Source organism: Heterodontus francisci, chromosome 3 (genome assembly GCF_036365525.1).
Source record: "Heterodontus francisci isolate sHetFra1 chromosome 3, sHetFra1.hap1, whole genome shotgun sequence".
Lineage (NCBI taxonomy): Eukaryota > Metazoa > Chordata > Chondrichthyes > Heterodontiformes > Heterodontidae > Heterodontus > Heterodontus francisci.
This window is the reverse complement of record NC_090373.1, coordinates 193,101,921-193,127,615: the sequence shown is the minus strand read 5'-3', so window position 1 is coordinate 193,127,615 and position 25,695 is coordinate 193,101,921. Positions and strand designations below refer to the sequence as shown.

Sequence of the window (25,695 nt, the reverse complement as noted above, 5' to 3'; positions counted from 1 at the left end):
GGTCCAAATCTTCCAGGATCTGGATCCGCGACCTCACGTACGCGCCTCGGGACCCTATGAGCTGCAGGTTCCTCAGCGCGCCCTTCTTCTCTTTGTACGCCTGCCACAGGGCCGGGTCCGCGACGGCATGACCGAGGCGGGATTCCAAGTCGAGCACCTCCCTCTCAAGGCGCCCGATCTCGGCTTCCCGCCGTTTGGTCGACCCCTTCGCGTACTCCTGACAGAAGACGCGGATGTGAGTCTTGCCCACATCCCACCATAGCCTCAAGGAGGGGAAGCCCCCCTGCTTCCTTCTCCAGTCGGCCCAGAATCGACAGAACGAGTCCCGAAATCGCACGTCCTCCAGCAGCCGGTTGTTAAAGTGCCAGTACGCGGACCCCGCCCGCGTGCGGAGCGGAGTGAACTCCGCCCACACCAGGCGGTGGTCCGAGCACGGCACCAGCCACATGGAGGCCGCCGAAACGCGGGAGACGTACGCCTGCGAAATGTAGAGACGGTCGATTCGCGACCCCCCTCCTCCAGACCTCCACGTGAAGGCGCTGGAGTCGGGATGGAGATTCCGCCAGACGTCCACCAAGTTAAGGGAGCTGATCAGTCCCCTCAACTTCTCCACCGACGCTTGGCCGCGCTGGGGACCGGAGCGATCCCCCACCTCGAGGGTGCAGTTAAAATCCCCCCCGAGGATGATGCACTCGCCGCTATCGATGGAGCTCAAGAGAGCGGACACTTCTTCAAAGAAGCGCGCTTGCAAAGCGCCGGGCCTGGGCGCGTACACGTTCACAAAGTGGAGCGGCACGCTACCCAGGCGAACGGCGAGGTGGAGCAAGCGGCCCGGCACTAGCTCCTTGACCCCCAAGATCTCCGGCTGAAAAGTCGGGGCCAACAAGATAGCCACCCCACTAGAAATAGGGGTGAGGTGACTCATGTAGACCCCACCCTGCCACTCCAGGAGCCAGGTGGCTTCGTCTCCCGGAACGGTGTGGGTTTCCTGCAGAAAGCTCACCGCGAATCTCCCTTCCCTAAGGACTGAGAGATTGTGAAATCTGCGGTGAGCCCCTCTGCTGCCGTTGATGTTGAGGCTGGCTATGGTTATCTTCATGTCAAAGGTACTTAAAACCCGTCACCAACACCTCACTGTGAGGAGGGAGTGGAAGTGCACCTGGCCCTCCACTCCCCCAGCAACCCATTGAGGAACACATTAAAACGGCGCCTCTCAACCAGTTTCACGTCCGCGCGCTTGCCCGCTATCTTAAGGGCGGCACGGACGGACTGGATGATCAGCGCCAGATTCGACCAACGGTCGAGGGCCAGCTGAACTTTATTGCGGCAACCCCTGCAAGCCGCGAGGAAATCCCGGAGTTCTGCCGTGGGGATGAGAGGAGATTCGGTGGGAGGCACGAGGGACTCCACCACCTCACTGGCGATGGAATCAAGATCATCCTCCGTGCCCCGCACCGAATCCCCATCCTCCTCCGGGTCGTCACCGCCAGCGGCCAACACATCCACCACACACTGTGGGGCGGACGTCCCGGCCGCGCCAGCTGGTCCCGCCTCCGTCACGATCCCACCCCCAGGATCGATGGCGGAGGAGTCCTCTCTGGGTTCTATTGTGAAACTGGAGCCTGTAGGCACCAGCGGCTCAGGACCCCCCTCCACCTCCGTCCCCAGGGCAATGAGTGGTCCAGGGGAGACAGAAGTTCCCGACTCCGGGAAACCAGCCGGAGCCGAGATTGGAGGCGGAGGGAGGAGGCTATCTCCCGCTCCGCCAGCACCCACAGGCCCAGCAGGTGGGGCAGCATTCTCAGTTATAACTGGGTCGGGTGTCTCCTGGTTGGTGGTGGACTCCGGCTGGGAGGCCCGACCCTCTGGGGCCTCGCCCTCCCCTTCATTCAGGACACCCGACCCAGTAGCAGTGGCAGAATGGGGGCTTCCCCAGGCTCCCCCACCACAAGCAGGGCCCCACTTACTCCTTCAGGAGGGGCCTCATGTACCGGGGCCATCCCCTCCCCTCCATCCTGAGGAATAGGGAGCACCTGCCCGGACTTTGCAGCCTTGGTGGTGGCGGTAGGGGAAACCTGGGGACCCGAAACAGGAGACAGCTCCCCTCCAACAGATGGGCCCTGCGCCTCAGGGCCCCTTGTTACCTCTGTGGAGGGGTGCCTTCTCCTCTTTTTCCCAGTTGGGTGCGGAGGCTCAGAGACCTCCATATCATCAGAGGCCTCCACCTCCACACTCTCCTTTTTTTTTATTCACCCTGGGCCTGAGCCCAGCCCTGGGGCAAGTTGACTTCCCGAGATCGGGCCTTGGGCTGAGCTCAGGCTCGGGTAGTGTCACGATATCCAGGGGACGCGCCTCTCGATGTTTATTTCTCCTCCGCGCCTTCCTTCCACTTGGACGGTCACCCCCCTCCCTGCCGGAGGCCGTGAAAACCACAGCCTCCGGTACCGACTGAATGGTATCTGGTGGTGGTGTAGTGGGGGTGGGAGGAGGTGCAGCGTCGCCACCCTGGGCCGCTGAGTTGGAGTTGGCAGCCGGGAGGTTGGGGCAGTTCTTACGAACATGCCCCACCCCCTTACAGACATGGCACCGCACCCCGTCCAAGGTCCAGAAGACGCGGTAGGCCGTCCCCTGGAATTCTACATTGAAGTGGCCCTCTGTCACCTCCTCCCGCGCCAGCCGCATGAATAACTGGCGGCGGAAGGAGTAGACGTGTCGGAGGCTGTTCTCCCGAAGACCGAGCGGGACTGGGGTGAGCCCCGTCTTTACCTCCCCCAGATGGTGCAGGTGGGGAAGGAGGAGCTCACCAGGGATGAAGGGCGGGACATTGGATAAAATGAGCCTTTGCGCAGTGGCCTCCAGGGGGTCCACTGGCAGAAAGGTCCCGCCCACGGTGAGCCCCTTGCTCAGAGCCAGGGACATCGCCCGCTCGGTCTTCAGGAAAAACACTGCCTTCCCGTACATTTTAGAGGCTGCAACAATGGCCGAAGGGCCGACAACCTCGGCCATTGCTTTCACGCATGCCTCTATAGTCATGTTCGGGTGGACATAGCTCTTGACCCCATGCTTCGTTGTTAATAAAGCAAACGGTGACGGGGCAACAGGTGCAGCTGCAGCAGCCGCAGCAGCATATGAACGGGAAGGCCCCGCCACCGGCGAAGAGGGGCTTGCCATGGGGTCTAAGAGCTACGTCCACCCCCAAGAAACAAAACAAATTTACACAATTTTTTTAAAAAAGCAAACTTTAAACAAGGTGGAGTGGGAGTAGAGGAGGATGGCGTAGGATGGTAAAGGAAAAGGGGAGGATAGGTGATTGAGGCGACTGAGTGGAGGAAGGGAGAGAAAGGCTGAAAAGGATGTTTGTTTCAACTGCCAGTTGGAGCACCTTTATCACAATTAGTCCAAAACTGTATGTTGTCTTCCAGTTGGGGGAGGCTTCTTCGCCCGGGACAGCTGGAGCCGCCCGCTACTCTCCTCTTCTGATTTTAACAAGACAGTCTTCACCCGGGCAACTCCAGCTGTCCCGAGCAGGCAGTTGGGGTGGGGAGTGAGCTCCCTGTGTGCAAACACCAATACAAACACAGGGGCCCTTACTGGATTTGGCTGCCCCACCCCTGAGTCTTCAGGCCTCTTCTCCCTCCCCCAAACAGTTTAAACTTAATAGTCTTTCAGGTGCCCTGACACCCACCTCTCCAGAAAAATTGCAGCCTTCCTTGATGGTTTCCCTCCACTCTGTATTCACCTTTCTCCAATCTCTCTCTCCAGTTGCTGCAGTTTCCACTCTGTATTCAACTTTCTCCAGTTGCTGCAGTCTCCACTCTCCTCTCTGCAATTGCTGCAACACAGGTGCAGCTGCTCCCCCTGATTGCTGGCAGGAAGTGCTCCAAATTGACCAGCCAATCCCAGTGCTGTACCTGTCCTGGGAGTGTTTGATGGGGACAGTGTAGAGGGAGCTTTACTCTGTATCTAACCCCCGTGCTCTACCTGTCCTGGGAGTGTTTGATGGGACAGTGTAAAGGGAGCTTTACTCTGTATCTAACCCATGCTGTACCTGTCCTGGGAGTGTTTGATGGGACAGTGTAGAGGGAGTTTTACTCTGTATCTAACCTGTGCTGTACCTGTCCTGGGAGTGTTTGATGGGGACAGTGTAGAGGGAGCTTTACTCTGTATCTAACCCCCGTGCTCTACCTGTCCTGGGAGTGTTTGATGGGACAGTGTAAAGGGAGCTTTACTCTGTATCTAACCCATGCTGTACCTGTCCTGGGAGTGTTTGATGGGACAGTGTAGAGGGAGCTTTACTCTGTATCTAACCCATGCTGTACCTGTCCTGGGAGTGTTTGATGGGACAGTGTAGAGGGAGTTTTACTCTGTATCTAACCTGTGCTGTACCTGTCCTGGGAGTGTTTGATGGGGACAGTGTAGAGGGAGCTTTACTCTGTATCTAACCCATGCTGTACCTGTCCTGGGAGTGTTTGATGGGACAGTGTAGAGGGAGTTTTACTCTGTATCTAACCTGTGCTGTACCTGTCCTGGGAGTGTTTGATGGGGACAGTGTAGAGGGAGCTTTACTCTGTATCTAACCCATTTTTTTTTTTTTTTTTTTTGGAGCTTTACTCTATCTAACCCCCGTTTTTTTTTTTTTTTTTCTTTTTTTTTCCCACAAGGTGACCTTTATACCCCAGGCCCCTTTTATATTTTTCACATCGAGGGGGCCTTTATCCCTCAGGCCCCCTTTATGTACATATTTACAGTTTTAAAATAACTTTATTAAAACAGATAAATAAACAAAAAACTCAAATTAAAATGCCATTCTCGGCGTCGACAATGCACTCCAGTCCCTGCGGTGCCCACCGGTCGCGGAAGGCCTCAAGCGTACCGACTGACACCGCATGCTCCTTTTCCAGGGACACCCGGGCGCGAACGTAACCGCGGAAGAGGGGCAGGCAATCGGGGAGGACGGACCCCCCGACGGCCCGCAACCTGGACCTGTGAATTGCCACCTTGGCCAGGCCCAGGAGCAGACCGACGAGGAGATCCTCCTCCCGGCCCAAGCCCCTCCGCACCGGGTGCCCAAAGATCAGGAGCGTGGGACTGAAGTGCAGCCAGAATTTGAGGAGCAGCCCCTTCAGATACTCAAATAGGGGCTGCAACCTCGCACACTCCGTATAAATGTGGAACACGGACTCGTCCAGGCCGCAGAAAGTACAGCTGGCCTGGGAGTCCGTGAACCTACTTAAAAGCCTATTGCACGGGACTGCTCTGTGCAGCACCCTCCACCCCAGGTCCCCGATGTAAAGGGGGAAGACTCCCGCGTAGAGAGACCTCCATCGGGGTTTCCCCTCGCCGCCAGTTGGCAACGCGGACCGCCAGGGCGTGTCCGGCCGGCTGACGAGGGCGAGGAAGTGGAAAGTGTGCAGGAGCAGCCCGTACAGGAAACCCCTCCGCGCCGATTGGAATGGCACGGAGGGCATTCCCGAGAGGCGGCTCGGGTTGTGCGGGACCGGCTCCCGAGGAGGGTTTCGGGGCCTGGGTCCGATGAGCAGTTCCGGCCCAGCGGGGGTCAGCTCGGCCGGGATCGCTCCGCACTCCCGAGCCCCCTCGCCACCCGCAGTGAGGGGCGTCCCGGGGGTTTCGGCTACTCCTCCGCCCGCCGGACCGTCCCCGGAGTCGGCCGCCCGGACAGCCGAGGCGCTCTCCTCCGCCGGCGGGGGAGCGCCCTGACTGGAGGCGACCATGTTCCAGACTCTGAAAAGATCCCGGTAAAAGACAGGCAACTCCCTCAGAGAGGCGCGGCTAACGGACTCCACCGGGAGCTGCGTGTCGTCTTGAAGGCAGTGACACTGGCGGAAAAAATACGTCGCCAGCGCACACCATCTGGGAGGACGCTCGACGTACAGGTATCTCTGCAGGGTCCGAAGGCGGAGAGTCGCAGCCTGGGTGCGGACGCACACCAGCGACTGACCGCCCTCCTCGATCGGGAGACTCAGGACCGCGGCAGAGACCCAGTGTTTCCTCTTGCCCCAGAAGAAATCGACGAGTTTCTTCTGGATCTTGGTGGCAAATACAGGGGGCGGGGCCAAAGTGACCAACCGGTACCACAGCATGGAGGCCACCAGTTGGTTTATGACCAACGCTCGGCCCCTGTAGGAAAGCACTCGGAGCAGTCCTGTCCAGCGCCCCAGCCGAGCGGTGACTTTCGCCTCCAACTCCTGCCAGTTTGCCGGCCAGGCTTCCTCAGCGGGGCTAAGGTGGACTCCCAGATAGAGGAGGTGCGTGGTGCTCCACGCAAAAGGTGTCATCTCCTCCGGCAGGGAGTCCACCCGCCACTGACCAACCAGGAGTCCGGAACATTTCTCCCAATTGATCCTCGCGGAGGACGCGGCAGAAAAGGTCTGCTGGCAGTCGCGCATCCTCCGCAAGTCAACGGGATCTGTGATTGCGAGGAGCACGTCGTCGGCGTAAGCCGAGAGGACGACCCGCATGGCCGGCTCGCGCAGAGCCAATCCCGTCAACCTCCTGCGAAGCAGGCACAGGAAGGGCTCCACGCAGATGGTATACAATTGGCCGGACATGGGGCACCCCTGACGCACTCCTCTCCCAAATCGAAGGGGCGCCGTCAAGGACCCGTTAACTTTGACTAGACACTCTGCGGCGGCGTATAAAAGTCGGACCCGGGCCACGAAATGCGGCCCGAGTCCGAAAGCGCGCAGAGTCCCGAAAAGGTAATCGTGATCCACCCTGTCGAACGCCTTCTCCTGATCGAGGGAGAGAAAGGCGACCGACTGACCAGTCCTCTGGGAAAGATGGATCAGGTCCCGGACCAGGTGGATGTTGTCCTGGATGGACCGGCCCGGGACCGTGTAGGACTGGTCGGGGTGGATCATGTGGGCCAGCACGGAGCCCAGGCGGGTAGACATAGCCCGGGCAAAGATCTTATAATCCGTGCTGAGGAGGGAGACCGGACGCCAGTTTTTAAGCAGGCGGAGATCGCCCCTCTTCGGCAGCAGGACGATGACCGCCCTGCGCCACGAGAGGGGCATCTCCCCGGTCGCCAGGCTTTCCCCCAGGACCCGCGCGTAATCGTCCCCCAGGACGTCCCAGAACGCCCTGAGGAACTCCACGGTCAACCCATCCAGCCCTGGGGATTTGCCCCTCGAGAGCTGGTGGAGGGCGCCAGTCAGCTCCGCCAACGTGAGCGGAGCCTCCAATCCTTCGGCGCCCTCCGGGCTGACCTGCGGCAGGTCCTCCCACAAAACTCTGCGCGCATCCTCGCTGGACGGATCCGGAGAGAACAACGCACTGTAATACGTCCGGACCAGGAGGCCCATTCCCTCCGGATCCGTGATGGAGGATCCATCGTCGGCCAGCAGCTCGACGAGCTGCTTACGGACCCCCCGCCATTTTTCCAGCGAGTAGAAGAAGGGTGAGGCGCGGTCCAAATCTTCCAGGATCTGGATCCGCGACCTCACGTACGCGCCTCGGGACCCTATGAGCTGCAGGTTCCTCAGCGCGCCCTTCTTCTCTTTGTACGCCTGCCACAGGGCCGGGTCCGCGACGGCATGACCGAGGCGGGATTCCAAGTCGAGCACCTCCCTCTCAAGGCGCCCGACCTCGGCTTCCCGCCTCTTGGTCGACCCCTTCGCGTACTCCTGACAGAAGACGCGGATGTGAGTCTTGCCCACATCCCACCATAGCCTCAAGGAGGGGAAGCCCCCCTGCTTCCTTCTCCAGTCGGCCCAGAATCGACAGAACGAGTCCCGAAATCGCACGTCCTCCAGCAGCCGGTTGTTAAAGTGCCAGTACGCGGACCCCGCCCGCGTGCGGAGCGGAGTGAACTCCGCCCACACCAGGCGGTGGTCCGAGCACGGCACCAGCCGCATGGAGGCCGCCGAGACGCGGGAGACGTACGCCTGCGAAATGTAGAGGCGGTCGATTCGCGACCCCCCTCCTCCAGACCTCCACGTGAAGGCGCTGGAGTCGGGATGGAGATTCCGCCAGACGTCCACCAAGTTAAGGGAGCTGATCAGTCCCCTCAACTTCTCCACCGACGCTTGGCCGCGCTGGGGACCGGAGCGATCCCCCACCTCGAGGGTGCAGTTAAAATCCCCCCCGAGGATGATGCACTCGCCGCTATCGATGGAGCTCAAGAGAGCGGACACTTCTTCAAAGAAGCGCGCTTGCAACGCGCCGGGCCTGGGCGCGTACACGTTCACAAAGTGGAGCGGCACGCTACCCAGGCGAACGGCGAGGTGGAGCAAGCGGCCCGGCACTAGCTCCTTGACCCCCAAGATCTCCGGCTGAAAAGTCGGGGCCAACAAGATAGCCACCCCACTAGAAATAGGGGTGAGGTGACTCATGTAGACCCCACCCTGCCACTCCAGGAGCCAGGTGGCTTCGTCTCCCGGAACGGTGTGGGTTTCCTGCAGAAAGCTCACCGCGTATCTCCCTTCCCTAAGGACTGAGAGATTGTGAAATCTGCGGTGAGCCCCTCTGCTGCCGTTGATGTTGAGGCTGGCTATGGTTATCTTCATGTCAAAGGTACTTAAAACCCGTCACCAACAGCTCACTGTGAGGAGGGAGTGGAAGTGCACCTGGCCCTCCACTCCCCCAGCAACCCATTGAGGAACACATTAAAACGGCGCCTCTCAACCAGTTTTACGTCCGCGCGCTTGCCCGCTATCTTAAGGGCGGCACGGACGGACTGGATGATCAGCGCCAGATTCGACCAACGGTCGAGGGCCAGCTGAACTTTATTGCGGCAACCCCTGCAAGCCGCGAGGAAATCCCGGAGTTCCGCCGTGGGGATGAGAGGAGATTCGGTGGGAGGCACGAGGGACTCCACCACCTCACTGGCGATGGAATCAAGATCATCCTCCGTGCCCCGCACCGAATCCCCATCCTCCTCCGGGTCGTCACCGCCAGCGGCCAACACATCCACCACACACTGTGGGGCGGACGTCCCGGCCGCGCCAGCTGGTCCCGCCTCCGTCACGATCCCACCCCCAGGATCGATGGCGGAGGAGTCCTCTCTGGGTTCTATTGTGAAACTGGAGCCTGTAGGCACCAGCGGTTCAGGACCCCCCTCCACCTCCGTCCCCAGGGCAATGAGTGGTCCAGGGGAGACAGAAGTTCCGGACTCCGGGAAACCAGCCGGAGCCGAGACTGGAGGCGGCGAGAGGAGGCCATCTCCCGCTCCGCCAGCACCCACAGGCCCAGCAGATGGGGCAGCATTCTCAGTTATAACTGGGTCGGGTGTCTCCTGGTTGGTGGTGGACTCCGGCTGGGAGGCCCAACCCTCTGGGGCCTCGCCCTCCCCTTCATTCAGGACACCCGACCCAGTCGCAGTGGCGGAATGGGCGGTTTCCCCAGGCTCCCCCACCACAAGCAGGGCCCCACTTACTCCTTCAGGAGGGGCCTCACGTACCGGGGCCATCCCCTCCCCTCCATCCTGAGGAATAGGGAGCACCTGCCCGGACTTTGCAGCCTTGGTGGTGGCGGTAGGGGGCACCTGAGGACCAGAAACAGGAGGCAGCTCCCCTCCAACAGATGGGCCCTGCACCTCAGGGCCCTGTGTTATTTCTGTGGAGGGGTGCCTTCTCCTCTTTTTCGCACTTGGGCGCGGAGACTCAGAGACCTCCATGTCATCAGAGGCCTCCGCCTCCGCACCCTTTTTTCCTTTTTTAGTCACCCTGGGCCTGAGCCCAGCCCTGGGACAGGTGGATTCCATGGGAATGGGCTTTGGGCTGAGCTCAGGCTCGGGTTGAGTCAAAGTGTCCAGGGGACGCGCCTCACGATGTTTCTTTTTTCCCCGCGTCTTCCTTCCGCTCGGACGGACGCTCCCCTCCCCGCCAGAGGCTGTGAAAACCACAGCCTCCGGAACCGACTGAGCGGTGTCTGTTGGATGTGCGGGGGGAGTGGGAGGAGGTGCTGTGGAACCACTCTGGGCCGCCGAGGTGGAGCTGGCGGCCGGGAGGTTGGGGCAGTTCTTCCGAACATGCCCCACCCCCTTGCAGACGTGGCACCGCGCCCCGTCCGAGGTCCAAAAGACGCGGTAGGCCGTCCCCTGGAACTCCACATTAAATTGGCCCTCCGTGTCCTCCTCCCGCGCCAGCTGCATAAATAACTGGCGGCGGAAGGAGTAGACATGTTGGAGGCTGTGCTCCCGAAGACCAAGCCGGACTGGGGTGATCCCTGACCTCACCTCCCCCAGATGGTGCAGGTGGGGGAGGAGGAGCTCACTGGGAATGAAGGGTGGGACGTTGGACAACATTATCCGATGCGCAGTGGCCCCCAGAGGGTCCACTGGCAGGAAGGTCCCCCCCACAGTGAGCCCTTTACTCAGGGCCAGGGACACCGCCCGCTCGGTCTTCAAAAAGAACACAGCCTTCCCATACATCTTTGAGGCCGCAACAATGGCCGAGGGGCCGACAACCACGGCCATTGCCTTAACGCAGGCCTCAATAGACATGTTGGGGTGGGGATAGCTCTTCACCCCATGGCTGCATGTCAATAATTTAAAGGGTGACGGGGCCACGTGGGCAGCCACAGAAGCTGCAGCTGCGTAAGTAGTAGAGGGCCCCGCCACCGGTGATGAAGGGCTTGCCATGGGTCCAAGAGCTAAACCCACCCCAAATTGTGGACTTGCACACTAAATAACAGATTCACAGAAAAATTTGAAAAGACAAACAAACAAACAACAGGTTAGTGGAGAGGCTGAGGTAAGAGAGGAGAGGTAAAGACAGGCTGGAAGGGATGACTTGCTTTCTGGAGGTGGTGCTCACAGTACACTTAAAACAGTCTTTGAAGTTGGTCTTCCGGTCTTCTGGTTGGGGGAGTCGTCTTCACCTGGGTCAGCTGAAGCTGCCCAGGCACTATCTATCCCCTTCCGTCTGTTTAGCTGGGCAGCTTCAGCTGACCCAGGCTTGGCAATTGGGGTGGGGAGGGAGCTTCCCTGTGTGCTTTTGCAGCAGCACAGATTCCTGTTGAATTGGCAGCCCCACCCCTTGTTGTTCCGGCCACTTGTTCCTCCCCCAACAGTCCAAAGTAAATTACTGGTGTTCAGCACCCACCTCCAGACAAAGCCTTGTTTCCACAAAATGTCCCTTTCTTCTCTTTAATGGAGACTGTTGTTGGAGTTTTCCACTGCTTGTTGGTAGCTGCTCTCCCTTGCTCAGTGCAGCTCCTCTCTCCACCTCTGCAACCTCCAACTGCCACCAGCACTCTCAGCTGCACCTCGTTGAGGCTCTCAACACTCAGGCTCCCAAATCAGTGGGCAGCCAATCCCAGTGCTGTACCTGTCCTGGGAGTGTTTGATGGGGACAGTGTAGAGGGAGCTTTACTCTGTATCTAACCCCCGTGCTCTACCTGTCCTGGGAGTGTTTGATGGGACAGTGTAAAGGGAGCTTTACTCTGTATCTAACCTGTGCTGTACCTGTCCTGGGAGTGTTTGATGGGACAGTGTAGAGGGAGTTTTACTCTGTATCTAACCTGTGCTGTACCTGTCCTGGGAGTGTTTGATGGGGACAGTGTAGAGGGAGCTTTACTCTGTATCTAACCCATGCTGTACCTGTTCTGGGAGTGTTTGATGGGACAGTGTAGAGGGAGCTTTACTCTGTATCTAACCCCCGTGCTCTACCTGTTCTGGGAGTGTTTGATGGGACAGTGTAAAGGGAGTTTTACTCTGTATCTAACCTGTGCTGTACCTGTCCTGGGAGTGTTTGATGGGACAGTGTAGAGGGAGCTTTACTCTGTCTCTAACCTGTGCTGTACCTGTCCTGGGAGTGTTTGATGGGGACAGTGTAGAGGGAGCTTTACTCTGTATCTAACCCCCGTGCTCTACCTGTCCTGGGAGTGTTTGATGGGACAGTGTAAAGGGAGTTTTACTCTGTATCTAACCTGTGCTGTACCTGTCCTGGGAGTGTTTGATGGGACAGTGTAGAGGGAGCTTTACTCTGTATCTAACCTGTGCTGTACCTGTCCTGGGAGTGTTTGATGGGACAGTGTGAAAGGAGTTTTAGTAGGTTTGTGCTGTGTTTACTGGATGTTTGTTCTGTAGGGAGGCTGATGGCAGCCTTTACCCACTCCCCCAGCACAGCGTTGATACTGGGATGGGACTCGAGCGATTGGTTGCTGTTCTGCAAGGGAAACGTTCCAATTATGATACTGACCTCTTCACTCCCATTCTAGACGCCATTCACAGGGTAAGAACAGAGGCAGCACTGTCTGCCTGGCTGCAGAGGGGAAATTTCTGGGGGATGAGTGGCAAGGGGTATGTGAGAGGGTCACAGAGTGGAGTGAAAGGGGGGGTGCGGGGGGAGGTGGTGAAGAGGTGTAGGAGGGTTTCCCAAGTGAGTTGTGAGGGGTTCCAGGGGGCAGTGTTGGGAAGATTCCCGGGCGGGTTTGGGGGGATCTCAGGAGAGTCGCGGGGGAGAGGGGTGTTCCCGGGGCTGTCATACAAAATAGTGGGTGGGGGATCCCAGGGCTGAGTCATGGGCAGGTTGTTGTGGGGGGTTCCTGGGGCTGAGGGGGGGATCAAGGGGAGGTGCTGGTAAGAGGTCCTGGGGCTGAGTCTCAATGGATGGCTGAGGGTGTGGGGGAGGGAGGTGGTGGTGGTTTGCCAAAGCTGAGTTGTGGGAGCGGGGGAGACAGAGGGGTGTGCCTGGGGCTGAGTTGTGGGAGCAGGGAGACAGAGGGGTGTTCCTGGGGCTGAGTCGTGGGAGCGGGGGAGACAGAGGGGTGTGCCTGGGGCTGAGTCGTGGGAGCAGGGAGACAGAGGGGTGTTCCTGGGGCTGAGTCGTGGGAGCGGGGGAGACAGAGGGGTGTGCCTGGGGCTGAGTCATGGGAGCAGGGAGACAGAGGGGTGTGCCTGGGGCTGAGTCGTGGGAGCAGGGAGACAGAGGGGTGTTCCTGGGGCTGAGTCGTGGGAGCGGGGGAGACAGAGGGATGTTCTTGGGGCTGAGTTGTGGGAGCAGGGAGACAGAGGGATGTTCTTGGGGCTGAGTTGTGGGAGCAGGGAGACAGAGGGATGTTCCTGGTGCTGAGTCGTGGGAGCGGGGGAGACAGCGGGGTGTTCCTGGTGCTGAGTTGTGGGAGCGGGGGAGACAGAGGGGTGTTCCTGGTGCTGAGTCGTGGGAGCGGGGGAGACAGAGGGATGTTCTTGGGGCTGAGTCGTGGGAGCAGGGGAGACAGAGGGATGTTCCTGGGGCTGAGTCGTGGGAGCAGGGAGACAGAGGGATGTTCCTGGGGCTGAGTCGTGGGAGCGGGGGAGACAGCGGGGTGTTCCTGGGGCTGTGTCATGGGAGCGGGGGAGACAGAGGGATATTCCTGGGGCTGGGTCGTGGGTGCAGGGAGACAGAGGGGTGTTCCTGGTGCTGAGTCGTGGGAGCGGGGGAGACAGGGGGATGTTCCTGGGGCTGAGTCGTGGGAGCGGGGGAGACAGCGGGGTGTTCCTGGGGCTGTGTCATGGGAGCGGGGGAGACAGAGGGGTGTTCCTGGGGCTGAGTCGTGGGAGCAGGGGGAGACAGGGGGGTGTTCCTGGGGCTGAGTCGTGGGAGCAGGGGGAGACAGAGGGGTGTTCCTGGGACTGAGTCGTGGGAACGGGGGAGACAGAAGGGTGTTCCTGGGGCTGAGTCGTGGGAGCAGGGAGACAGAGGGGTGTTCCTGAGGCTGAGTCATGGGAGCAGGGAGACAGGGATGTTCCTGGGGCTTAGTCGTGGGAGCAGGGAGACAGAAGGGTGTTCCTGGGGCTGAGTCGTGGTAGCAGGGGAAACAGAGGGATGTTCCTGGGGCTGAGTCGTGGGAGCGGGGGAGACAGAGGGGTGTTCCTGGGGCTGAGTCGTGGGTGGGGTGTTGAGGGGGTTCCCAGGCTGAGCAGCGGAAGAGGTTCCCACTGCTGTTGTGGGGGATGGGGAGCGTTCCGGGGCTGTGACGGGCGGGCGGGGCTGTGGTGAGAGGGTTGCCGGGGCAGAGCAGAGGAGGGGGTTCTTGGGTGGTGAAGCTGCTGGTTGGAGATGGGTTGCTGCTGGCAGTGTGAGGATGTGCTGGTTGGGGATGGGTTCCTGCTGGCAGTGTGAGGATGTGCTGGTTGGGGATGGGTTCCTGCTGGCAGTGTGAGGATGTGCTGGTTGGGGATGGGTTCCTGCTGGCAGTGTGAGGATGTGCTGGTTGGGGATGGGTTCCTTCTGGCAGTGTGAGGAAGTGCTGGTTGGGGATGGGTTCCTGCTGGCAGTGTGAGGATGTGCTGGTTGGGGATGGGTTCCTGCTGGCAGTGTGAGGATGTGCTGGTTGGGGATGGGTTCCTGCTGGCAGTGTGAGGATGTGCTGGTTGGGGATGGGTTCCTGCTGGCAGTGTGAGGATGTGCTGGTTGGGGATGGGTTCCTGCTGGCAGTGTGAGGATGTGCTGGTTGGGGATGGGTTCCTGCTGGCAGTGTGAGGATGTGCTGGTTGGGGATGGGTTCCTGCTGGCAGTGTGAGGATGTGCTGGTTGGGGATGGGTTCCTGCTGGCAGTGTGAGGATGTGCTGGTTGGGGATGGGTTCCTGCTGGCAGTGTGAGGATGTGCTGGTTGGGGATGGGTTCCTGCTGGCAGTGTGAGGATGTGCTGGTTGGGGATGGGTTCCTGCTGGCAGTGTGAGGATGTGCTGGTTGATGTGCTGCTTGGGGATGGGTTCCTGCTGGCAGTGTGAGGATGTGCTGGTTGGGGATGGGTTCCTGCTGGCAGTGTGAGGATGTGCTGGTTGGGGATGGGTTCCTGCTGGCAGTGTGAGGATGTGCTGGTTGGGGATGGGTTCCTTCTGGCAGTGTGAGGATGTGCTGGTTGGGGATGGGTTCCTGCTGGCAGTGTGAGGATGTGCTGGTTGGGGATGGGTTCCTGCTGGCAGTGTGAGGATGTGCTGGTTGGGGATGGGTTCCTGCTGGCAGTGTGAGGATGTGCTGGTTGGGGATGGGTTCCTGCTGGCAGTGTGAGGATGTGCTGGTTGGGGATGGGTTCCTGCTGGCAGTGTGAGGATGTGCTGGTTGGGGATGGGTTCCTGCTGGCAGTGTGAGGATGTGCTGGTTGATGTGCTGCTTGGGGATGGGTTCCTGCTGGCAGTGTGAGGATGTGCTGGTTGGGGATGGGTTCCTGCTGGCAGTGTGAGGATGTGCTGGTTGGGGATGGGTTCCTGCTGGCAGTGTGAGGATGTGCTGGTTGGGGATGGGTTCCTGCTGGCAGTGTAAGGATGTGCTGGTTGGGGATGGGTTCCTGCTGGCAGTGTGAGGATGTGCTGGTTGGGGATGGGTTCCTGCTGGCAGTGTGAGGATGTGCTGGTTGGGGATGGGTTCCTTCTGGCAGTGTGAGGATGTGCTGGTTGGTGTAGGGTTCCTTCTGGCAGTGTGAGGATGTGCTGGTTGGTGTAGGGTTCCTTCTGGCAGTGTGAGGATGTGCTGGTTGGTGTAGGGTTCCTTCTGGCAGTGTGAGGATGTGCTGGTTGGGGATGGGTTCCTGCTGGCAGTGTGAGGATGTGCTGGTTGGGGATGGGTTCCTGCTGGCAGTGTGAGGATGTGCTGGTTGGGGATGGGTTCCTGCTGGCAGTGTGAGGATGTGCTGGTTGGGGATGGGTTCCTGCTGGCAGTGTGAGGATGTGCTGGTTGGTGTAGGGTTCCTTCTGGCAGTGTGAGGATGTGCTGGTTGGGGATGGGTTCCTGCTGGCAGTGTGAGGATGTGCTGGTTGGGGATGGGTTCCTTCTGGCAGTGTGAGGATGTGCTGGTTGGGGATGGGTTCCTGCTGGCAGTGTGAGGATGTGCTGGTTGGGGATGGGTTCCTGCTGGCAGTGTGAGGATGTGCTGGTTGGGGATGGGTTCCTGCTGGCAGTGTGAGGATGTGCTGGTTGGGGATGGGTTCCTGCTGGCAGTGTGAGGATGTGTTGGTTGGGGATGGGTTCCTTCTGGCAGTGCGAGGATGTGCTGGTTGGGGATGGGTTCCTGCTGGCAGTGTGAGGATGTGCTGGTTGGGGATGGGTTCCTGCTGGCAGTGTGAGGATGTGCTGGTTGGGGATGGGTTCCTGCTGGCAGTGTGAGGATGTGCTGGTTGGGGATGGGTTCCTGCTGGCAGTGTGAGGATGTGCTGGTTGGGGATGGGTTCCTGCTGGCAGTGTGAGGATGTGCTGGTTGGGGATGGGTTCCTGCTGGCAGTGTGAGGATGTGCTGGTTGGGGATGGGTTCCTGCTGGCAGTGTGAGGATGTGCTGGTTGGGGATGGGTTCCTGCTGGCAGTGTGAGGATGTGCTGGTTGGGGATGGGTTCCTGCTGGCAGTGTGAGGATGTGCTGGTTGGGGATGGGTTCCTGCTGGCAGTGTGAGGATGTGCTGGTTGGGGATGGGTTCCTGCTGGCAGTGTGAGGATGTGCTGGTTGGGGATGGGTTCCTTCTGGCAGTGTGAGGATGTGCTGGTTGGGGATGGGTTCCTGCTGGCAGTGTGAGGATGTGCTGGTTGGGGATGGGTTCCTGCTGGCAGTGTGAGGATGTGCTGGTTGGGGATGGGTTCCTGCTGGCAGTGTGAGGATGTGCTGGTTGGGGATGGGTTCCTGCTGGCAGTGTGAGGATGTGCTGGTTGGGGATGGGTTCCTGCTGGCAGTGTGAGGATGTGCTGGTTGGGGATGGGTTCCTGCTGGCAGTGTGAGGATGTGCTGGTTGGGGATGGGTTCCTGCTGGCAGTGTGAGGATGTGCTGGTTGGTGTAGGGTTCCTGCTGGCAGTGTGAGGATGTGCTGGTTGGGGATGGGTTCCTGCTGGCAGTGTGAGGATGTGCTGGTTGGTGTAGGGTTCCTGCTGGCAGTGTGAGGATGTGCTGGTTGGGGATGGGTTCCTGCTGGCAGTGTGAGGATGTGCTGGTTGGGGATGGGTTCCTTCTGGCAGTGTGAGGATGTGCTGGTTGGGGATGGGTTCCTGCTGGCAGTGTGAGGATGTGCTGGTTGGGGATGGGTTCCTGCTGGCAGTGTGAGGATGTGCTGGTTGGGGATGGGTTCCTGCTGGCAGTGTGAGGATGTGCTGGTTGGGGATGGGTTCCTGCTGGCAGTGTGAGGATGTGCTGGTTGGGGATGGGTTCCTTCTGGCAGTGTGAGGATGTGCTGGTTGGGGATGGGTTCCTGCTGGCAGTGTGAGGATGTGCTGGTTGGGGATGGGTTCCTGCTGGCAGTGTGAGGATGTGCTGGTTGGGGATGGGTTCCTGCTGGCAGTGTGAGGATGTGCTGGTTGGGGATGGGTTCCTGCTGGCAGTGTGAGGATGTGCTGGTTGGGGATGGGTTCCTGCTGGCAGTGTGAGGATGTGCTGGTTGGGGATGGGTTCCTGCTGGCAGTGTGAGGATGTGCTGGTTGGGGATGGGTTCCTGCTGGCAGTGTGAGGATGTGCTGGTTGGGGATGGGTTCCTTCTGGCAGTGTGAGGATGTGCTGGTTGGGGAAGGGTTCCTGCTGGCAGTGTGAGGATGTGCTGGTTGGGGATGGGTTCCTGCTGGCAGTGTGAGGATGTGCTGGTTGGGGATGGGTTCCTTCTGGCAGTGTGAGAATGTGCTGGTTGGGGAAGGGTTCCTGCTGGCAGTGTGAGGATGTGCTGGTTGGGGATGGGTTCCTGCTGGCAGTGTGAGGAAGTGCTGGTTGGGGATGGGTTCCTGCTGGCAGTGTGAGGATGTTATGGTTGGAGATGGGTTCCTGCTGGCAGTGTGAGGATGTGCTGGTTGGGGATGGGTTCCTGCTGGCAGTGTGAGGATGTGCTGGTTGGTGTAGGGTTCCTGCTGGCAGTGTGAGGATGTGCTGGTTGGGGATGGGTTCCTGCTGGCAGTGTGAGGATGTGCTGGTTGGTGTAGGGTTCCTGCTGGCAGTGTGAGGATGTGCTGGTTGGGGATGGGTTCCTGCTGGCAGTGTGAGGATGTGCTGGTTGGTGTAGGGTTCCTGCTGGCAGTGTGAGGAAGTGCTGGTTGGGGATGGGTTCCTTCTGGCAGTGTGAGGATGTGCTGGTTGGGGATGGGTTCCTGCTGGCAGTGTGAGGATGTGCTGGTTGGGGATGGGTTCCTGCTGGCAGTGTGAGGATGTGCTGGTTGGGGATGGGTTCCTGCTGGCAGTGTGAGGATGTGCTGGTTGGTGTAGGGTTCCTGCTGGCAGTGTGAGGATGTGCTGGTTGGTGTAGGGTTCCTGCTGGCAGTGTGAGGATGTGCTGGTTGGGGATGGGTTCCTGCTGGCAGTGTGAGGATGTGCTGGTTGGGGATGGGTTCCTGCTGGCAGTGTGAGGATGTGCTGGTTGGGGATGGGTTCCTTCTGGCAGTGTGAGAATGTGCTGGTTGGGGAAGGGTTCCTGCTGGCAGTGTGAGGATGTGCTGGTTGGGGATGGGTTCCTGCTGGCAGTGTGAGGAAGTGCTGGTTGGGGATGGGTTCCTGCTGGCAGTGTGAGGATGTTATGGTTGGAGATGGGTTCCTGCTGGCAGTGTGAGGATGTGCTGGTTGGTGTAGGGTTCCTTCTGGCAGTGTGAGGATGTGCTGGTTGGGGATGGGTTCCTGCTGGCAGTGTGAGGATGTGCTGGTTGGGGATGGGTTCCTGCTGGCAGTGTGAGGATGTGCTGGTTGGTGTAGGGTTCCTGCTGGCAGTGTGAGGATGTGCTGGTTGGGGATGGGTTCCTGCTGGCAGTGTGAGGATGTGCTGGTTGGTGTAGGGTTCCTGCTGGCAGTGTGAGGATGTGCTGGTTGGGGATGGGTTCCTGCTGGCAGTGTGAGGATGTGCTGGTTGGGGATGGGTTCCTGCTGGCAGTGTGAGGATGTGCTGGTTGGGGATGGGTTCCTGCTGGCAGTGTGAGGATGTGCTGGTTGGGGATGGGTTCCTGCTGGCAGTGTGAGGATGTGCTGGTTGGGGATGGGTTCCTGCTGGCAGTGTGAGGATGTGCTGGTTGGTGTAGGGTTCCTGCTGGCAGTGTGAGGATGTGCTGGTTGGTGTAGGGTTCCTGCTGGCAGTGTGAGGATGTGCTGGTTGGTGTAGGGTTCCTGCTGGCAGTGTGAGGATGTGCTGGTTGGGGATGGGTTCCTGCTGGCAGTGTGAGGATGTGCTGGTTGGGGATGGGTTCCTGCTGGCAGTGTGAGGATGTGCTGGTTGGTGTAGGGTTCCTGCTGGCAGTGTGAGGATGTGCTGGTTGGGGATGGGTTCCTGCTGGCAGTGTGAGGATGTGCTGGTTGGTGTAGGGTTCCTGCTGGCAGTGTATGGATGTTCTGCCTGTGATCTGTATCTCTGCAGGGATCCAATGTCCCTGGATATCGTGGTTTAGTCGGAGTGATGGATCCTGCCTCAGTGGATATGGCATATCGAGTGATTGCTGATCATATCCGCACTCTGACTGTCTGCATCGCTGACGGCCTCTATCCCGGGATGACAGGAGCTCCGTGAGTTCCCAGTGTTTAACCAGATCCTGTTGGATTGTAGTTACACTTTGCGGGTAATTAACCTGTCACTGATGGGGGCGAGAGGAGGGCAGGAGGGTGTGAGGCAGTGGCGAGGTGGTGCTGTGATGGAGGATGCAGGGAGGTTGCGAGGTGTGGAGGGTCATTGCGGGCGAGGCAGAGGTGGCGTAAGAGGTGAGGAAGAGTAGTCGCGGGATGAGGGCCGTTCCTCACAGGGTGAGGGGGAGGTGAGGGGTGGGGGTTCGTCGAGGGGGAGGTGAGGGGTGGGGGTTCGTCGAGGGGGAGGTGAGGGGTGGGGGTTCGTCGCGGGGGGAGGTGAGGGGTGGGGGTTTGTCGCGGGGGGAGGTGAGGGGGGGGTTTGTCGCGGGGGGAGGTGAGGGGGGGGTTTGTCGCGGGGGGAGGTGAGGGGGGGGTTTGTCGCGGGGGGAGGTGAGGGGGGGGTTTGTCGCGGGGGGAGGTGAGGGGGGGGTTTGTCGCGGGGGGAGGTGAGGGGGGGGTTTGTCGCGGGGGGAGGTGAGGGGGGGGTTTGTCGCGGGGGGAGGTGAGGGGGGGGTTTGTCGCGGGGGGAGGTGAGGGGGGGGTTTGTCGCGGGGGGAGGTGAGGGGGGGGTTTGTCGCGGGGGGAGGTGAGGGGGGGGTTTGTCGCGGGGGGAGGTGAGGGGGGGGTTTGTCGCGGGGGGAGGTGAGGGGGGGGTTTGTCGCGGGGGAGGTGAGGGGGGGTTTGTCGCGGGGAGAGGTGAGGGGGGGGTTTGTCGCGGGGGGAGGTGAGGGGGGGGTTTGTCGCGGGGGGAGGTGAGGGGGGGGGTTTGTCGCGGGGGGAGGTGAGGGGGGGGTTTGGTCGCGGGGGGAGGTGAGGGGGGGGGTTTGTCGCGGGGGGAGGTGAGGGGGGGGTTTGTCGCGGGGGGAGGTGAGGGGGGTGTTTGTCGCGGGGGGAGGTGAGGGGGGGGCGTTTGTCGCAGGGGGAGGGGCGATCACAGGCTGAGGCAGTGTAGTGGGTGAGGGGCGATCGGTGGCTGAGGCAGTGTAGTGGGTGAGAGGCGATCGGAGGGTGAGGGGCGATCGCGGGCTGAGGCAATGTAGTGAGTGAGGGACGATCGCAGGCTGAGGCAGTGTAGTGAGTGAGGGACGATCGCGGGCATGAGGCAGTGTAGTGAGTGAGGGACGATCGCAGGCTGAGGCAGTGTAGTGAGTGAGGGACGATCGCAGGCTGAGGCAGTGTAGTGAGTGAGGGACGATCGCGGGATGAGGCTGTGTAGTGAGTGAGGGGCGATCGGAGGGTGAGGCAGTGTAGTGGGTGAGGGGCGATCGTGGGCTGAGGCAGTGTAGCGGGTGAGGGGCGATCGGAGGGTGAGGCAGTGTAGCGGGTGAGGGGCGATCGGAGGGTGAGGCAGTGTAGTGGGTGAGGGGCGATCGGAGGGTGAGGCAGTGTAGTGGGTGAGGGACGATCGGAGGGTGAGGGACGATCGCGGGCTGAGGCAGTGTAGTGGGTGAGGGGCGATCGGAGGCTGAGGCAGTGTAGTGGGTGAGGGGCGATCGGAGGGTGAGGCAGTGTAGTGGGTGAGGGGCGATCGGAGGGTGAGGGACGATCGCGGGCTGAGGCAGTGTAGTGGGTGAGGGACGATCGGAGGGTGAGGGACGATCGCGGGCTGAGGCAGTGTAGTGAGTGAGGGGTGATCGGAGGGTGAGGCAGTGTAGTGGGTGAGGGGTGATCGGAGGGTGAGGGACGATCGCGGGCTGAGGCAGTGTAGTGAGTGAGGGGCGATCGGAGGGTGAGGCAGTGTAGCGGGTGAGGGGCGATCGGAGGGTGAGGCAGTGTAGCGGGTGAGGGGCGATCGGAGGGTGAGGCAGTGTAGTGGGTGAGGGGTGATCGGAGGGTGAGGGACGATCGCGGGCTGAGGCAGTGTAGTGGGTGAGGGGCGATCGGAGGCTGAGGCAGTGTAGTGGGTGAGGGGCGATCGGAGGGTGAGGCAGTGTAGTGGGTGAGGGGCGATCGGAGGGTGAGGGACGATCGCGGGCTGAGGCAGTGTAGTGGGTGAGGGACGATCGGAGGGTGAGGGACGATCGCGGGCTGAGGCAGTGTAGTGAGTGAGGGGTGATCGGAGGGTGAGGCAGTGTAGTGGGTGAGGGGTGATCGGAGGGTGAGGGACGATCGCGGGCTGAGGCAGTGTAGTGGGTGAGGGACGATCGCGGGCTGAGGCAGTGTAGTGGGTGAGGGGCGATCGGAGGCTGAGGCAGTGTAGTGGGTGAGGGGCGATCGGAAGGTGAGGGACGATCGCGGGCTGAGGCACTGTAGTGAGTGAGGGGCGATCGGAGGCTGAGGCAGTGTAGTGGGTGAGGGACGATCGGAGGGTGAGGGACGATCGCGGGCTGAGGCAGTGTAGTGGGTGAGGGGCGATCGGAGGCTGAGGCAGTGTAGTGGGTGAGGGGCGATCGGAGGCTGAGGCAGTGTAGTGGGTGAGGGGCGATCGGAGGCTGAGGCAATGTAGTGGGTGAGGGGCGATCGGAGGCTGAGGCAGTGTAGTGGGTGAGGGGCGATCGGAGGCTGAGGCAGTGTAGTGGGTGAGGGGTGATCGGAGGGTGAGGGACGATCGCGGGCTGAGGCAGTGTAGTGGGTGAGGGGCGATCGGAGGCTGAGGCAGTGTAGTGGGTGAGGGGCGATCGGAGGCTGAGGCAGTGTAGTGGGTGAGGGGCGATCGGAGGCTGAGGCAGTGTAGTGGGTGAGGGGTGATCGGAGGGTGAGGGACGATCGCGGGCTGAGGCAGTGTAGTGAGTGAGGGGTGATCGGAGGGTGAGGGACGATCGCGGGCTGAGGCAGTGTAGTGAGTGAGGGGTGATCGGAGGGTGAGGGACGATCGCGGGCTGAGGCAGTGTAGTGAGTGAGGGGTGATCGGAGGGTGAGGGACGATCGCGGGCTGAGGCAGTGTAGTGAGTGAGGGGTGATCGGAGGGTGAGGGACGATCGCGGGCTGAGGCAGTGTAGTGGGTGAGGGGCGATCGGAGGCTGAGGCAGTGTAGTGGGTGAGGGACGATCGGAGGCTGAGGCAGTGTCGTGGGTGAGGGGCGATTGGAGGGTGAGGCAGTGTAGTGGGTGAGGGGTGATCGGAGGGTGAGGGACGATCGCGGGCTGAGGCAGTGTAGTGAGTGAGGGGTGATCGGAGGGTGAGGGACGATCGCGGGCTGAGGCAGTGTAGTGAGTGAGGGGTGATTGGAGGGTGAGGGACGATCGCGGGCTGAGGCAGTGTAGTGAGTGAGGGGTGATTGGAGGGTGAGGGACGATCGCGGGCTGAGGCAGTGTAGTGAGTGAGGGGTGATTGGAGGGTGAGGGACGATCGCGGGCTGAGGCAGTGTAGTGGGTGAGGGGCGATCGGAGGCTGAGGCAGTGTAGTGGGTGAGGGACGATCGGAGGCTGAGGCAGTGTCGTGGGTGAGGGGTGATCGGAGGGTGAGGGACGATCGCGGGCTGAGGCAGTGTAGTGAGTGAGGGGTGATCGGAGGGTGAGGGACGATCGCGGGCTGAGGCAGTGTAGTGAGTGAGGGGTGATTGGAGGGTGAGGGACGATCGCGGGCTGAGGCAGTGTAGTGAGTGAGGGGTGATTGGAGGGTGAGGGACGATCGCGGGCTGAGGCAGTGTCGTGAGTGAGGGGTGATTGGAGGGTGAGGGACGATCGCGGGCTGAGGCAGTGTAGTGAGTGAGGGGTGATCGGAGGGTGAGGGACGATCGCGGGCTGAGGCAGTGTAGTGAGTGAGGGGTGATCGGAGGGTGAGGGACGATCGCGGGCTGAGGCAGTGTAGTGAGTGAGGGGTGATCGGAGGGTGAGGGACGATCGCGGGCTGAGGCAGTGTAGTGAGTGAGGGAGTTGCGCGGCCCTCTCTCCAGTTTTCAGTACATATGATGATCCTGTTCGATTCGCTGCTGCTGTTTACAGGTTGGTGTTGCGCCGGATTCTTCGTCGAGCTGTGAGGTTTTCTGCCGAAGTTCTGCGGGCACCGGCTGGGTTTCTCGCAAGTTTGGTGCCAACTGTGGTGGAAATTCTGGTGAGAATGGTGGGGAACACTGGGGGAGGGGTGTAATTATCCTCATGGTGCCAGTTATCACAATCCAGCTGTTCCGGGTGATGGGAAGTGGGTTTCTGGATAGGGTGATCTCTTCCCTGTGCTGTCAATCCAGCTGTTCCGGGGGGAGAATGAATAAAAGAGCATGGCTCTGTACCAGGATGGCCTTTCACGGGGATCGGGGCTGATTAATTTGGACTGTTGGGAGTTGGCAACTGACCTTTAACGGTGTCCAGGAATTTCCTGGAATTAGTGATGAATCTTCCAGATCCTCACATTTGGGAGCAGGTGGGTAATCCCAACCATTTTCTTGTTCTGTTCAAGTCTCCTGACAGACACGAGGGATGCCACACACTTCCAGTGGTTTTGGTACCTCGCTGAACCTCTCCAACTCGCTTTGCTCTTTTAAGACACTCCTTAAAACCAAGCTTTTGGTTGTCTGTCCTGCTATTTCCTTATGTGGTTCAATATCAGATTTTGTTTGATAACATTCCCGTGAATCAGCTTGGGCTGTTTATAAAGTTAAAAGCTCTTGTTGGAAATCGGAGAGCAGGGGCCCCGAGTGCAGGGGGTGGGATGTGGGTTGCATGGAGGAATGTTAATGCTTGTGAAAATGTATCGAGGGGAGAGGGAACCCTGCACTGAGCACTCTGTAACTTCACCTTGTTCCTCATTGCAGCAGTTCTATTTGCTCTGAGAATAGTGAGAAGTGTCAGTCTGTAACCAGAGACGGACTCCTGGATTAATCTGGGAGCGGCGCAGGGGTTCAATCAAACTGCAGCCGGAATCCTGGATTAATCCAGGAGTGGTGCAGGGATCAGTCTAACTCAGTGTTTTCTCTTTTCCCAGGGAGATGCCTACCCAGAATTAAAGCAGGACGTAAACCAGGTGAGTTGAGTGGAATATTAGGCAGGCGGGAGGGTGGAGGCCATGGTTTGTGGGGTACTGTGGAAGCATGGGGTGGAGAGTGGCTGGGGTTCAGGGGCGGGGAGGGAGTGGGGGCAGGGTGGAGAGGACCCACCTATCATGCTGTGCCATGGAGCAGCGATGCAATCCCCCCCCCCTTTTGGCTGATTGCACCCCGCCTCCCCCGCTCCCCGATGGTGTAACGCTGTTGTTCATCCCCACAGATCATGGACACCATTAATGAGAATGAAGCAGCCTTTCTGTCCTCACTCCACCGTGGGCGAAGAGTCATTGACAGAACCCTGGAGAAAATGGCCAAGTCACAGAGTTTCCCAGGTACTGGGGTGGGAGGGGGGACAGGACCGTTGGCTTCTCGCTCCCGGCCCCTTTGCTCGCCCCCGCCCCCTCCTCTCAGCTGCCACCGACCCCCATCCTTTCCCTTGGCGCGCCATCTTGCCCTCATTTTTCCCGCCTTCTGTTTTCTTTCTCTGAGCTAAGTAGAGTGATATACTTCAGATACAATCCGCTGCAGTTGTCCTCAGTGTCACTAAGCTGGGGGAGGGGTAGGGCTGGGTGAGTGCGTGTGTACTGGTCACAGTCTCTCTGCTCCTGCACTTTGTTCAGTAGCCTGTGCTGCAGAGTGAGAGGATGTGATTCTGCATTGAGGACCCCCAAATGTCATTGGCCACCTATGCACAGTCAAAGTTCACTAGGCTATGCACGCGGAACCGTTCGCTGGGAAATTGGCACTGGTTTCTGGGGGAAGGGGATGGGGGCACATTCACGGAAAAGCTAGGAGTCCAGACGTGTAACTCCTTCATGTCATCACTCACACCCTTCTCCATGGTTACAGTTGACGTGGCCTGGTCCCTGCACAGGAACCTGGGCTTTCCCCTCGATCTGATTGGCCTGATGCTGGAAGAGAAGGCAGTCACCATGGACACCGCAGCCTTGGACCAGCTGGTGAAGGAAGAGACAGAGGTGAGGGGTGTGAGGTGAGAGTGGGACATGGCGGTTGGGGTCCATCCCAGAGTGGCAACGTCAAGCCTTCCTGCAGTTGTCACGTGACCTTCCCTCCGTTGATCCTGTTTTTTTTCGCTGACTGACACTGGCTCCCAGTTAAGCAATGTTCCAGTTTTAAAATTCTCATCCTTGTTTTCAAATCCCTCCAGCCCCTCAACGCTCCCAGATATCCGCAGCTATCTAATTCTGGCTTCGAGAGCTTCCCCAATTTTAATTGCTCCACCAAAGATGGCTGCACCTTCAGCTGCCAGGGCCCTCAGCTCTGGAATCCCCTCCCTACATTCTTACCTCTACCTCCCAGCTCCTT

General features: G+C 59.9%; 1 protein-coding gene across 4 annotated transcripts in view; it reads left to right on the top strand.

Moving 5' to 3' along the window:
- LOC137353418 (alanine--tRNA ligase, mitochondrial-like) overlaps window positions 1-25,695 on the top strand; it is a 50,970-nt gene that overhangs the window by 11,559 nt on the left and 13,716 nt on the right. The window contains exons 6-11 of one of the 4 annotated variants that reach the window (XM_068019685.1): window positions 12,053-12,197; window positions 19,246-19,391; window positions 23,333-23,441; window positions 24,309-24,347; window positions 24,590-24,701; window positions 25,219-25,346. In XM_068019685.1, coding sequence (XP_067875786.1) covers window positions 12,053-12,197; window positions 19,246-19,391; window positions 23,333-23,441; window positions 24,309-24,347; window positions 24,590-24,701; window positions 25,219-25,346 — 679 coding nt within the window. Of the gene's footprint in view, window positions 1-12,052; window positions 12,198-19,245; window positions 19,392-23,332; window positions 23,442-24,308; window positions 24,348-24,589; window positions 24,702-25,218; window positions 25,361-25,695 lie in introns of all 4 variants that reach the window. The other 3 variants (XM_068019694.1, XM_068019703.1, XM_068019713.1) reach the window with 3 other exon arrangements.